The sequence below is a fragment of the Solanum dulcamara genome, chromosome 11, assembly GCF_947179165.1.
Source record: "Solanum dulcamara chromosome 11, daSolDulc1.2, whole genome shotgun sequence".
NCBI lineage: Eukaryota > Viridiplantae > Streptophyta > Magnoliopsida > Solanales > Solanaceae > Solanum > Solanum dulcamara.
In genome coordinates, this window is record NC_077247.1 from 43,373,203 (window position 1) to 43,388,660 (window position 15,458).

Here is a 15,458-nt window from a genome sequence, read left to right on the forward strand (position 1 = left end):
AAGTGTAGGAAAAACAGAAAATAAAGCCAAAGTAGCGTCTTTGTGGAGTCCGCCATTGCAGCTGCTGTATAAGCATACAAGACAGTTAAGTCGAGACAAACAAATTTTTAACTCCTTTTAATAAAACCATAACCCGTTACTTTATAATTTCTTAACACATTCTTGAATGTTTTCCAAAAAATAAGACTGATTACTAATTCAAATTTCAGTTAGACTTTAAAACATGTTGACAGTTGAACTTTGGATAAATTGGTTTTCTTTTTGGTCTTGAAAGATTACCCATTCTATTACGTTAAAACCAAAGGAGTATTGGATCGTACAAAAGCAGGCTACCATTTTCGGCTGGTGCAAGATAACAGAAAGTGAATCTTGAAGGATTAACGTCAATGATGTTTGATTGTGGCATCGCAAGTGCTCTATAACTGTTTGGACTAATGGAGATCTACTAGCTTTTGAGCAAAATAAACAACTTGCATAAAAGTTCAAACTATTCTTTCACCAAGCCTAGTAGTATATTGATAGAAGTTCAACCTGCCTTTCCACCAAGCTTTACACACATATGCTAAAAACTTTGACATCTTCCTGCTTCCATCCAACCCAAACTTTTTTTAACTCATTCGTCAAGAAATAATCCCACCCAAAGCAAAAAATTGAAAATAAAAAGAGGTCCAATGATAAGGAATATCATTGATGTCAACCATGTTTCCACAAAGACCTTCTATTTTTTTTCTCTTGTACATTCAATACTTGGATTGATGGTTACTGAGATGGTAAGTGGTTACTGAGATGGTAAGCCCTCTATCAAAAGTGTACATCACAAAAATCTTTATCTTCTATTTCTTGTTTATTGAAAGTGCTAGGCCCCGTAGCTCCTCGAAAGCTTGCATAGTTTCTGCATCAAATCCTCCTGCAAACTGTACCAATAGAGACAAAAAGTAAACTAAGATGACATTTACAACAATTTGATGCAGGTGAATTACCAATCTATTCTTAGCAGGTGAATTCATTAATATCTCTTGGTTATCGATTGCTATATATATATAGTGTGTGTGTGTATAGTTCTTTTCAATATTTCTTTCTGTTGCACTATTAGAAAACTTGTTTAAGGTTTATAAAAGATGGGAAAGGAGAAAGTGAAAGACTGCAGACTGCCCAAGGAGCAAGTGTACAAGCCAGTATTTACTTTTATTACACAAACCTGATGAATCCGGAAAGCAAATCTCACTCCTTGGAGTAGCATGTAGTCCATGGAAGTGTCTTTATCTAATGGTCCCTTGGACTGAAGCTCCGCAGCTACTCTCTTCATGTACACCTTGGCCAACTTCACAGAGCCAAACTTTATCTGCATAATTTCTTTTGAATTAAGTCCTAAGCAAAATGACAAGTAGATAACAAGAAAAAAGGTACTGTAGTTTAATTCTGAGTATTCTGGAGGAGGACATGCACGTATGCATGAATGAAACTGCAAACAGATGAGCAATTTCAATCATGAAATGTTGAGATACTGAAAATGGTATACAAGGATGTAATTAAGATAATGTGCAATCCTGAAACTCGTCATCTGTCTCATATCAATCTCTCATCATATTCCGTTAAGCTCAGATTCCCTTCTGGTGGTGAACCATATGACATGCATAATACAGTCACTAACCTAATAAATGAAGCTTGTTTAGGACAATTAACATCTTAGCATACTGCTTAGTTGTGTACTTCCAAGTTCCGACTACTTATATCTCACTGGATACTCAATGTATCTTTCAAGCTTTATTACCATTTGAAGATCTAAACTTTCTATTTGGAATAGTCAGAACTGACCTTGCTTATTATCCCATTATCAAGCATCCAATGTGTGGGGATTTTGAACTCTTTGCAGTGACGCATCAATGAGTCTCTTGTCCGAAGAAGGTTATAGACACTACGTTCCATCCTGCAATGTGAAGATAAAATTTGCACAATTAGTTGAAAAAATTCACTGTCTTGGCAGAATGGCAAGGAGGTACCAAATTATAACTACTTTACGACAAGTAAGAGGTCATACTTCTCTGACAAAGAAATCATCTTCTTTAGTGCAATATCACATGGTGATCGAGGATCGTCCTTGTAAGTTGAAACTTCATTCTCCAACTTCTTGAGATCTCTATATCCAAATGCGGCCTCCCTTAGTGTGTCTGCTTTTCTCTCTGGCCAGTCAAAGTGCTTTAGGACTGCCCTTTCATCCACCTTCAGAACAGTGCAAGCACATGATCAAAATTAGCAGTAAATTGCAAACTGCAGCTTCCATTTAATATGAAATATAGCAGATATAGTTCCTCAATATTTGGTCAAATTTTCTGAGAACTGCATTTACGTACACTGTTTTCAATTGATAATAGTTACTGAACTTAATGTCATAAAACCACAATGAACTAGGACAGATGCATGACTTATCTATAAGTTATTCTTAATATTCATATGAATAATCCCGAAAATTTCAAAATGAGACAATAACAACCGTGTATTTACTGTTACAGTTGATAAAGATTTCATTCTTTTCTATGCTGATACTTCATTAGATAATAAGCATATTGAGCTTACCAGAAAGCAAAGCTCATCATCTAGCCATTTCACAAAAGCAACCACGTCCTCGATGTCTGAATAAACTGCATTATTGACCTCTGCTATCAGGGAAATCACAAATTCTGCTTGAGTTTCTACATCTGCCCTTATCTGGAAGTGGGACAATAATATGCAATCAGGAGTGAAACTAAGTCCAGAGACTAAAATGAAAAGCATCTGCTGGGAAAAATCTGAAACTTCCTTATTGCTGGACTAGTAAACGGAACGGAGGACCAGGGAAATCCAGATACAGTGGCCAGACAGTGTCTGTCACTGTTCGGATATCTTGAGTCATTAGAGTGCAATTTAGTGGTCAGTGATACGGTTAGTGTGCCTTATTGACAATAATAGAATGAGAAGACTAGAGAGAAAGAACTTACAGCCAGCAAATATGATGATCTGTTCTCAATTTCACCAATCATGCTACTACGAACGTCTGAAACACTTGATGGATCACATACTCCTCCATTTAATGAATCCTTCCTTGAGTCTCTCTTCATCAGTGAATGATAGAACTCTACTACTTGAGGAGCTCTCTGTACCATGCCTGATGTAGTTTTTCCCATAAGTTTTGGAGGAGGTGGTGGTGGAGGAGGGGGAGGGGGTGGAGGACCAGGAACTTGAACAGAATTTTCTCCTTCTTCTTCAATCAAAGCAACAGATGAAGGCCTCGGAGGGGGATTAGGAATCCGCAAGACACGTTTCTCGACCTCCAAAGGATTGGTTAATTTATGTTGGGAAACAAGAGGCTCAATCTCCTTTTCCACTTCCTTGGAACACATAAAACCATCTGATTGCCTTCTCTTATTGAATATCAAGTCCTCAACACAAAATTTTGATCCACTTATCGAGTGCCTGCGAGTAGAACTTTGTGTATCCTCCCAACTATGATTAATGATATTATCCGGGCTCCCTACTAGTTGCATATCTTCATCTGTAATAGGCCACTTCTTTAGCTTCTTAACGAGGCTTAACCTCCTTGCACTACTACATTTTGAGTCCTCATCACTATGTTCATAAGACAAGCTAAGTGATTCCCTACTTTTCTCACTGTCATGAGGGCTAGAAGTCTTATCACATGTCATGGACGAGCAACTGCGCAACTCTTCTCGCAAACATGAGTTCACCCACCTCAAGTAAGCTAGCTCCTCGACCTCATTCAACCTACTCATTTGTAGACCCTCAACTTGTTTGCAAAGGTTTTCATTTTCATGTCTCAACAAAGAAGCCTCTGCTTTGATATGCTCAACTGTGTCTCCCTGATAAGAATAAAATGAAACAGAGAAACAAGATATAATCAAGCCAACCAATTACAACTGTTAGACAAATTCAAATTTTTCCTTCACTACAACAACAACAACAGCAACATACCCATTGTAATCCCACAAGTGATACAGGTTGAACCACATGTTTTCAGTATTTCATTTACAAGATACTAGAGAAAACTACGCATTATAAGCAGACTCTAAAATCAATTCATCAAGGTTATTCAAATTCAAGATTTCAAAACTGGGTTTCCAAGAAAATGCAAACTGGATACTCTTATCCCATATTAGATCAATAAGACAAAGTAGTAAAAAGTAAATACCTCTGGAATTTTTCCAACAATGGCTAGCTGGGACTCCATGGAAGACAGCCTGCAAGAAATATCTCTTTTCTGAAGCTGAAGCTCCTTATTCAAGCGCCTCAACTCCACAACCTCCATTTCCAAACTAGTCACACTTTTGAAATCTTCCTTATTGGAAATCGTATCTTGTCTCTCAAGGGCAGCAGTCAATGAACCTAGTTGATGAGAAAGGACTGCCTTCTCACATTCCATCAATTCAACTTTCTTGACAAAGCTACCAATCTCACTCTTCTTCAGTTCCAGCTCCCTCTCGAGCACAACCACCTTTGGACTCCTCTTAAATTCGGATAATTCAGCCTGCAATTTCAATTCCCTTCCCTTTGATTCTTGTAGCAAGCTCCTCAAATGATCAATTTCGTTGAACAAATCACGCGAACCCGAAGATTTATTCCTGTTAATGTTAACTGTTTGAGGATGAACTTGAGTGGAAGTGGCTGAACATGACAAGTCTCCCATTAGAGACCTCTTCACTCTTGGCTGCGAAATCCCAGAAGAGTTCTTCTGGTTCGAGTTTTCGTTCACGGGAACCAGCTCTTTCTTGGCATGAATTATGGTCTGCAACTTGGTTTTTCTCTCCCCTGAGAGACCCTTCACAATTTGAGAACCCCAAGAAGATCTCACCCTTGACATATTGTTACTCCCTTTTACATTGCTATTACTACCTTTTGGTGCCTTATTTTGATCAGCAAATTTTGAAGCTTTCACTCTATTCTCTAATGATTTTTCCTCCCCCATTGTGAACAAGTTACAAAGACTCCACCCCTTATACTCAATATCCTGAACAGTTATATGAGCTCAGAAACTCCAAACTTTCAAGGATTAAACTCTAAATCCCTGAAGATACAAATGGGGTTTTCTCATAAAATGACTAAACCCAAGTTTAAAGCTCAAAGATGAAACCTTTTCACCATAACATGAGCTCCAGAAAACAGAGAGCTCTAAATGGATTTATCAAAGCTCAAAATTGAAACTTTTACACCAAAACATGAGCTCCAGAAAACAGAGAACTCTAAATGGGTTTGGCAAAGCTCAAAACTGAAACTTTTACACCCAATTTCAGCATTGATCATCGCCGATATCAAATGGGGTTCTTCAGTTTGAGCTCAAAACTGAAACTTCTCCACTGCATCTATATAATCTCTCTCAGAAAAGAAAACTAGACCAAAATGTGGAGCTCAAATTTACTAATTTTTTCACTATAAAATAATTTTCCTCAAAAGTTCAAGAGTATCCCTCTATGTATTAAGCTTCTTGGCTTTTGAGTAGCGAAAAGATTTTACTTTTTAAGGGGTTCTTTAGACTCGTCAAAATTGAGTCGTCTTTTCTTTTCTTTGATCGAGCAAACAAGACGCTCCGCTCCTCTTTAAAGAGACAAATCATTAGTTGAAAATGGAGAAAGAAAGGCTCATACTTTGAGGAATTTCACTATACATTTCGAGAGAGAAAAAAAGGGGAGATTGTCGCAGCTTTAATGGCTGTTTGAATTTTGAAATTTGAATTTGTTCTTCTTAGCCGTAAGATTTTAGATGGTCCCACCAGCTTACGTGGGGTGGTCTTAGATGAACGGTTGAGATTGGAAATTAAGAAAAAGGTTCTGCAACGGTCGATAAATTTGCTTCTAAACCTTTGCAAAATTAGTCGACTCTCCACTAAAATTTGCTTTAAATAACCTTTCAAATTTTGCCAAATTAGTTATTTATGTCCTTCCTTCCCATTTGGTCAATATAAAGATTTGAGTTTTTAAAGTTTGTGATTTTTAAAATTTGAAGTTATATTTAAATATGTATTTTATTTGAAATAAAATAAAATTTTGTGAATGAAAGTACTCAAAAAATTCAAAAATTTGTTTGAGCTAGTTTTTGAGCACTTGAAAAAAATTCAAGACATGATCAAATTCATGGTCAATCAGATATTTGAAGATAAAATTTTAAAATCTACTTCCAAACACTAACTTCATCTTATTTTTTTAGTGATGTGAGGCTAGATACTCACACAATCCAAAAAGGGGTGGGGGAGGGGGAAGAGGGGTTTCAAGTATCTTGGATCTATTATCCAAGGTTATAGGGAGATTGACGAGGATACATAGTGGATGAAATGAAGACTTGCATCCGGTGTGATAAGAAGATACTACTAAAACTTAGGGGTCGTTTAGTAGAGTGTATTAAAATAATGTTAAATTGAGTGTATTAGTAATACTTGTATGAGTCATGCTTGAATTAATTATACATATAATATTTCTTATGCATTGTTTGGTTTAGTGTATTAAAAAATAACATGCATTGCATAAAAAAAAATATTTACAAAAATATCCGCAACAATTACGATGGAAAAGATGTAAAAGGAATTTTGAAGGATAATTGGGTCTTTAACCATAATAATACAAGCATTAAATCCTCTTGCATTACTAATACCTAGAAATCCATGGTGTTAGTAATGCAAGCCTTAATACACAATGCAAACATTATTTTTGCTAATACACACTACCAAACGACCTCTTAAACATAAGTTTTGTGGAGTGATGGTTAGACCGGGTATATTGTATGGAGCAGAGTCGCTAACGGAAGGAACTTCCTCTAGCACCCTCACCCTCACCTGAGCCAGAAGCCCCTGAATCCCCTGTTGGATCCATCATGTTACACGATGAAGAAATGCAAAAGATCAAGTAAATGGGAAGGGCCAACGCTCCGGAGCAGCCCAACCCTCTGAGAGAAAGGGAAAGAGCCTTACCACCGAGCGCAGTGAAGAACTCTCATGTGCAAAAGATGAAATCTGTGGAAATGGAGATGCTGAGATAGATAGATGGAGTGTATTAACAAAAATAATGCATGCATTAACTCTGACACTCTATTATGTATTAAGGTGTGTATTACTCATATCATGGATTTGTAGGTATTAGTAATGCAAGAAGATTTAATGAAGGGAAAATTACATAACTAAGCTAACATTTAGTAGTTAATTATGATTCATAACTACAATTTAAATTAATTATGGAAAACGGTTATAGTTTAAGAAAATGGATATAAGATGGGTCCCACCTTTTGTATCAAAATATGTAGTATCATTTTTTCTCCTTTGTACAAATCAACACTCTCTCTCTTATCACATTCACTTATTTTGCTCCTAAAATCTCTCAGTTCCCCCTAAATCACTCAACTGAATTAAAATTCAAAATCTGAAAATTTTGTTCATCCCTCTAATCGTGCAAAATCAAATCCAAGTAACCTCCATCCATTTTTTTAACTTTCATTCGTTTTTAGTTTTTGTGTAGTTTGTTTCGATTTTTCCCATTGTTTCATATTTTTTCAGCCATAATCTTGAAATTTTAATATAATCATCATACGCATTCAAATCATGGAGGAACAATCTCCATCAAAGAGGATTACTAGAGGTGATTCTCCATCATCGTCAATCTTTCAGTAAAATTAGGTCTACCATCTTTTTCTTTCGGTCTAACTCAAAATTTCGAAAAAAATTGCCAGATTTCTTGGTAAATCTAGAGCTATTGAAGAAATTAGATCCAATGAAGAGTATAAATCTATAAATTTGATGTAATTGTGAAAAAATTACAAGATTTCTTCCTCTATTGAAGAAATTAGATCCATGAAGAATACAGATCTATAAATTTGAGGTATTTGTATTTTAATTTTGTATATATATTTTTGTTATAAGTATTTGTATCAAAATATTCGATATTTTATTGTATATGACTTTCTGAATTTGTTTGTATCCACGTTTATTGCTACGAATGTAATTGTATACTGTTTGATTTGTATATTTACATTAGTTTTAATCCACATGTGGATTTTTAAGGTTCATATTTTTATATTACTAGCGATTTTACACTCTAGATATTATTTGTATAATTTCAGCATTTGTGTAGTTTATATGTTACTATGTTTCAATCAATTGTACACATATACAAATATGTGTACAGCAACTCTTATTGTTGAATAATTTATGCAACTGCACATGCCAATGATGTTTATTTAAGGAGTTGAATCTATCGTCAAACGATCATGACATACATTGTTGTATACAATTCAATAAGAACAAAAAAAACCAAAAAATCATAATTAGTCTTCATATATACAAATACTAAAATGCACACACAAATTATGTATTCAATCGATATACATCCATAAATTATTTATCAATTATACATATCATCATAACTCTAGTAGCCAATTTATACAAATACAAAGCAAACGAATTTTCGATACATATACAAATTATTTAATAAATCTATACATATCTAGTAACTCCAGTAGTTAATTGATACAAACACAAATCAAAAGAGTTTCTTGATACATATATAAATTATGTAATCAATCGATAAATATCAAGTAACTATAATCATCAAAAATTTAAATAATCAATTTATACAAATACAAGTCATATATGGTAAGAAATTATAATCAGATACCATAAGCGTGATTTGTGGGATTGTTTTCCATTTTAATAATCAAAATTATCTCCTATTTTCATTAATTAAATTAAAGACCAATTTATATCTTATTAAATTCCAGCGAGATATACAAACGTATTGTCATAGCAAATAGAATTATAGCTATAGAACGTACTTAGTAAACTGTAGCTAAGGAGGCTCTATTATGTTTCACCAGGTAGCTATTTATGGAAATTCTCCTTTAATGAATGCATTAGTATGGTTAAAAACTCAATTATCTCTCAAAATCCTTTTTACATCTTTTTCACCATAATTATGGAGAATATTTTTATAAATAAATATTTTTATGCTATGGTTGCTATTTTTAATACATCAAACCAAACAATGCATAAGAAATAATTAATGAAAGCATAACTAATGCAAACAGTGTTAATACACTCTATTTAGCATTATTTTTATATGCCCTACCAAACGACTCCTAATAGAGTTAATATTAGAAATGAAGGTATCCAGAACATGGTGGGAATGTCCTCAATAGAGGACAATATACAGAAAGTGAGATTGAGATAGTTTGAATAAGGAAAAGGACAAGTAGGCCAAAAATTTATTAGCTATCATTCATTACAAAAAAGATTTAGATAAATGTTTTAAAATTTATCATACTACTACTAATTAAAAACACTTATAAGCCTTTTAAAAGAGCCAAGTATAACTATGTTTGTCCAACTAGCCTCATTTGTTTACGTTTAATAAAGGTTTGAAAGAGATTTTGGGCCATTAAGTTTGTTTGTTTACATTAAAGAATTTAGCGTTATTTGGTCTGAATAGGTCTTAATTATTAAGATTTTGAACAGAGTCTTAATATCATTAAGAGATATTTTGTGTGTATAATTTTTATCAGCACTTCGTTCACAACCATCATCACCTTTGTCATAAAAACCATCACCGACAACCATCATTGTTGTCAATCATTACTATCAATTTGTTACCACACGTATCATCTCTATTATTAGAAATAGGCGAAATTCATCGGTGGCCCCTTAAAGTTGGCACTAACTTTCACTTAGACACCTAAACTAGGAGATGTTCATTATAGACACCTTATGTAAGGGTCTGATGTGTCATGTTGACACTTTTTAAATAATTTGTTATTGGACTCAAGCGCATGTATTACAATTTCGTTCACATGGATTAGTTGGTCAATTATATCATGCCAACTCTGTCTTCCTTTTTTTCTTCTTTCTTTTCCTCTTTTTTCTCTTCCTTTTTTTCCTCTTTCTTCTCTTCTTTAGCTGGTCCCACCGATAATTTATCAACTTTACCAATAGCTTTTTCCAATTTCTTCACCACTGCAACTGTATCCATCTCTTCTATCACTGTTAATTTTTGCTCTTTTATATTTGTTACTATTGAATCTACACTTGTTTGATTTAAAAAATAGTTCAGTTTTTTTGATGATTAATTAAAACTAGATCATCAAGAACTAAATAAGGGCTTTTTAGTCAGTAAATTAATTAATTACCTAAAATATCAGTTGTAGCTTCTATGGGTGTTTCAACACAGATCTTACCGAAAACCATGCCCATTTTTAGAAAACTTAATTATTGCAAATGGATTTTGAGAATGTTCAGAGTAAATGTTAGTTGTGAATTGTTAGTACTTAAATGGAAGAAAAGGAAGTTTCAGCGGAACTTAGAAGAGCCGGCAAAAAGGACTTGGAGTTTCGCTTGCGGCAAAATGAATGGTCTTATTTTACAAAGACATAATTTTTTCTTCTTTACTTTTAAAAAATCAGTTACTAATTAACAATGGAAGGAAAAGAAGAACTAGATCTAGGTAATGATAATGAGATTACAAAATCAAGGTCCAAAGTTATGGAGGAAAATGTCTAGAAAATGGAGAAAAGAAGAACAAGAAAAAAAAATTAAAAAAATATATTTTTTAAAAAATGTTCTTCACGCACTCAAAATAGGTGCAGCACACGCAATATGCCAAGTCAGCACAAAGTGCCAAAATGACACATCGGGGCCTTACTTGAGGTGTCTAAAATGAATATCTCCTGGTTTAGGTGTCTAAGTAAAAGTTGGTGCCAACTTTAAGGGGCCACCGATGGGTTCCGCCTTATAAATATATCCGCTTTTATCAATGTTGCTATCACTTTTGTTGTCACTTTCACTCCTACGGTCAATTCTTGATATCAACTATCTTCGTCGTCTTAACTAACATCGCCGTCAACAAACACCAATACATATCAACTAATAACATCAATCAACTTTACTATTACAATCATCACTACCATAACTCCACCAACATAACTATCACCACTAGAAATTATTTATATTTGAGGACTAAATTCTCCAAACGATTCCACGTCCAAAACCATTTTCCATAAGATCTACTTTTTTAACAAATTATGCGGAATGGGATAGAGCAAGATAAAATCAGCGAGTATTAGAAAAGTGGATGTTAGGTCCACGTCCCTTTCCCCTTTCCCCATTTTTCTTCCTTCTTTTCCTTTTTTCACTCAAATTTGTTCCCTTAACTTGTTTTATTTTCTTCCTGCAGTGGCTATAAATAGCCACTGCTGTGATGCATATCGAATGCAAATATAGAAAGAAAAATACAAACACTTTCTCTCTAACATTCATCTCTTCCTCTCAATATATCCCTTTATAATTATTTTACTATTTGCTAAGTTATTTATAACACGTTATCAGCACGAGGCTCCAGCTATTTTTTTTAAGGTAACAAAAAATGGTAAGAATTTTATTTAATTTTATTTTCATAAAATGGCAAATATTTCAAAACTTGAATTTCTGGCTCTGACATTTCTGGAAAAGGCTACTCCTCATGGGCACTAGATGCCGAAATTCATCTAGAATCGATGGATCTGGCAGACACTATCAAAGATGATAACACGATATCTAGTCAAGACCGTGAAAAAGCTATAATTTTTCTCCTCCACCATCTTGACGAGGGGCTCAAATTACAATAACTTACATTAAAAGATCCCCTGAAATTGTGGAAAAATTTAAAAGAAAGATATGACCACCTGAAGTTGGTCATGCTTCCACAAGCACGTCATGACTGGTTAAATCTGAGACTAATGGACTTCAAACATATAACTGAATATAATTCTGCCTTATTTAAAATTATAGCTCAGTTAAATTTATGCGGAAACAAAATCACTAAGTAAGATAAACTCGAAAAAACATACTTCACATTTTCACCCGCGAATATGCTCCTACAGCAGCAAAATAGCAAAAAAGGTTTTACAAAATATTCTGATTTACTATCTCACCTTCTTATTGCTTAACGACATAATAAATTATTAATAAAAAATCATGATAATCGGCACGTTGGTTCTTTGCCACTCCCAGAAGTGAATCAGGCAAATTATAACCAATGAAAAAGAGGTCATGGTCCCAGTCGTGGTCATGGTCATGGGCGAAAAAGAAATTATAATCATGATACTCGGCTGGCACCGAGAAATGATCAACAATATAAAAGGCAGGGTAAAAAGCTAAAAGCTTTACCAAAGAAAAATTCAGAAAGTGTATGTCATAGATGTGGAGGTGTGGGGCACTGGTCGCGGACTTGCCGGTCGTCAAAACGCTTGGTTCAGCTATATTAGGCATCCTTGAAAAGGGCAGAAAATAATTCAGAGACTAATTTTATCTGTGAGGATAATATTGAGCCTATGCATTTGGATGTAGCTGACTTTTTTAATTTTTCAGATGAAAATATGAATATTAATAAGACTAATAATATGTAATTTTCTTTTATTTATTTGTAATAAATATCATGTTTGTATTTTTCAATCCAAGTAAAATTTATGTAATGAACAATGTATTAATTATAATATTTACTTTATTTTCTTTTTAAGAAGTATATGGATATGCCTCAAATTTTGTTTGGATCAATGATCAATCCGAGGATATTTGTGTAATTGCTAGTGGAATAACCCATGCTATATTTAAAGACGAGAAATATTTTTCTAACTTGCTAAGAAGAAAAGCATATGTTACTATAATTTCTGATAATTCAAAAATGATAAAAGGCTCCGGAAGAGATACTATAATTTTGTCTAAGGGGACAAAAATTGTTATAGAAGATGCACTATTCTCTTCTAAATCCCCTAGAAATTTATTAAGTTTTAAAGATATCCGTAGAAATGGATATCATGTTGAGACACTAAATGAAATAAATATTGAATACCTTGGTATAATCAAGAGTGTCTCAAGCCAGAAGTATATTTTGAAAAAATTACCAACTTTGTCATCTGCCCTATATTATACAAAAATTAGTGCAATTGAAGCATATATGATTGTAAATCAGAAGTTTACTGATCCAAATACATTTGTGCTATGACATGATCGAATAAGTCATCTTGTATCAATAATGATGAAACGAATTCTTGAAAATTCAACTGGACATCCGTTAAAGAACCAGAAAATTCTTACGACTGATGAATTTTCATGTGCTGCTTGTTATCAAGACAAATTAATTGCCAGATCATCGACCCTGAAAGTTGGCATCGAATCTCCTGCCTTTTTAGATTGTATACATGGAGATATATGTGGACCTATTCATCCACCTAGTGGATTATTTAGATATTTTATGGTCCTAATAGATGCATCATCTAGATGGTCTCATGTGTGTCTGTTATCATCTCATCACCTGGTGTTTGCGAAGTTGTTAGCATAAATAATAAGATTGAGAGCACAATTCCTAGATTATCCAATTAAGGCCATTCGCCTTGATAATGCTAGAGAATTGACATCCCAAACTTTGAATGAGTTTTGCTTATCAATTGGAAAAAAATTAAACATCCTGTTGCTCATGTTTATACTCAAAATAGCCTTGCAGAGTCATTTATAAAGCGCCTACAATTGATAGCAAGACCCCTACTAATGAAAACAAAATTGTCAATTACTGTTTGGGGTCATGCTATCTTACATGTAGCAGCACTTATACGTCTAAGACCGACACATTATAATAAATACTCTCCATCACAATTAGTATTTGGTCATGAGCCAAATATAGCCCATTTAAGAATTTTTGGTTGTGCGGTATACGTGCTTGTAGCACCACCACAACATACAAAAATGGGTCCTCAACGAAGGTTGGGCATATATGTTGGGTTTGACTCACCCTCCATAATTCGATACCTTGAACTAGGGGTGTACATGGACCGGGTTGGTTCGGATTTTTTACAAACCAAACCAAACCATTTGTGTCGGGTTATTAAATCTATAAACCAAACCAAACCAATAAAAGTCGGGTTTTTCGATATCAATTTTTCTTGGGTTTTTTGGGGTTTTTCGGTTTTTTTTGGGTTTCTCGGGTTTTCATAGTATCTAGTAAAAAGCACAGAGCAGTACTTCTTAAAAAGAGTTCTAGTACAAAATATCAACATATAAGATGGATGCAGAACACTGTTTGTAGTTTTAACTTTATAATATAACTTTATAAAATGAGCTTTTTTTGTATATCATTTAGATGAGCTTCTAAAATCTAAATCTAAATGTAAGAAAGAAAACAAAAATTATAAAAAAGTTTTAAAAAATATTTATAAATTACATTTTAATAAATATTTTTATGTATAACATAATTTAAAAGTAGTATATCTATAATCGGATTGGTTTGGGTTCGGTTTGACTTTTTTTAGTTAAAACCAAACCAATCCTATAATGGTCGGGTTTTTTTTTCAAACACCAAACCAAGTCAAACCAAACTACTAGTCGGGTTTTTTTTCCGGTTTGGTTCGATTTGTTGGTTTGGTGCGGTTTATCGGTTTGCCCTGTACAGCCCTACCTTGAACCATTGACCGAAAACTTATTCACTGCTCGATTTGCAGATTGTCAGTTTGATGAAACAATTTTCCCGCTACTAGGAGAAGAGAAAAAAGAACTCAAAAAAGACAAAGAAATTGCATGAAAAGCATCACTATCTCATTTTGATCCACGCACCCGCACATGTGAGCGGGAGGTCCAGAAGATCATCCACTTACAAATAATAGCAAATCAAATGCCAGATGCATTTACTGATTTGAAACGGATAACTAAGTCACATATTCCTGCAGTGAATGTGCCTATCCGAATTGATGTCCCAAAAGGACCATCTACTAGTATTATAGCTTCTGAATCCCAAACACGCCTGAAGCGTGGTAGACCATTGGGTTCAAAGGATAAAAATTCTCAAAAGAGAAGTGTGAGAAATAATAAAGATGATGCTACACAAGAACCTCCTGAAGAAGGTCAAGATTTGAGCAATCCTGATATTCCTGAAGAAATCAGTAAACCCGAGACTGAAGTGAATGAACACTTTCAATAAGTTCTACCAGTAATGAGATAAATTTAGATCAATTGAAAATTACGATGGATAATATTTTTGCATATAATATTGCAATTAACCTCATGCAAGATAGTGAGTCTTGAGCCTAAATCCATCGAAGAATGTCGATGTAGATGTGATTGGCCAGAATGGCAAAAGACAATTCAATCAGAATTAGACTCACTTGCTAAAAGTGAGGTTTTTGAACTTGTAGTCCAAACCCCTGAAGGTGTAAAATCAGTTGCTATAAATGGGTTTTTGTGCGAAAACGAAATGAGAGAAATGAAATTGTAAGATACAAGGCACGCCTTGTTGCACAAGGGATCTCTCAAAGACCCGGGGTCAACTATGAAGAAACATATTCACATGTTATGGATGGAATAACATTTCGATATCTCATCAGTTTAGCTTTACATAAAAATCTTGAAATACATCTAATGAATGTAGTTACAACTTATCTTTACGGTTCACTTGATAATGAAATTTATATAAAAA

General features: G+C 34.0%; 1 protein-coding gene across 1 annotated transcript; it reads right to left on the reverse strand.

Annotated features, from left to right (window-relative positions):
• Window positions 1-369: 369 nt before the first annotated feature.
• On the reverse strand, window positions 370-5,666 carry LOC129875106 (protein CHUP1, chloroplastic-like). The gene is made up of 7 exons (XM_055950539.1): window positions 4,184-5,666; window positions 2,976-3,854; window positions 2,575-2,706; window positions 2,039-2,220; window positions 1,816-1,927; window positions 1,199-1,342; window positions 370-914 (listed from the first exon to the last, which is right to left on the reverse strand). The coding sequence occupies exons 1-7, from the start codon at window positions 4,955-4,957 to the stop codon at window positions 834-836; spliced, it is 2,304 nt and encodes a 767-aa protein (XP_055806514.1). The 5' UTR covers window positions 4,958-5,666; the 3' UTR covers window positions 370-833.
• Window positions 5,667-15,458: the final 9,792 nt, after the last annotated feature.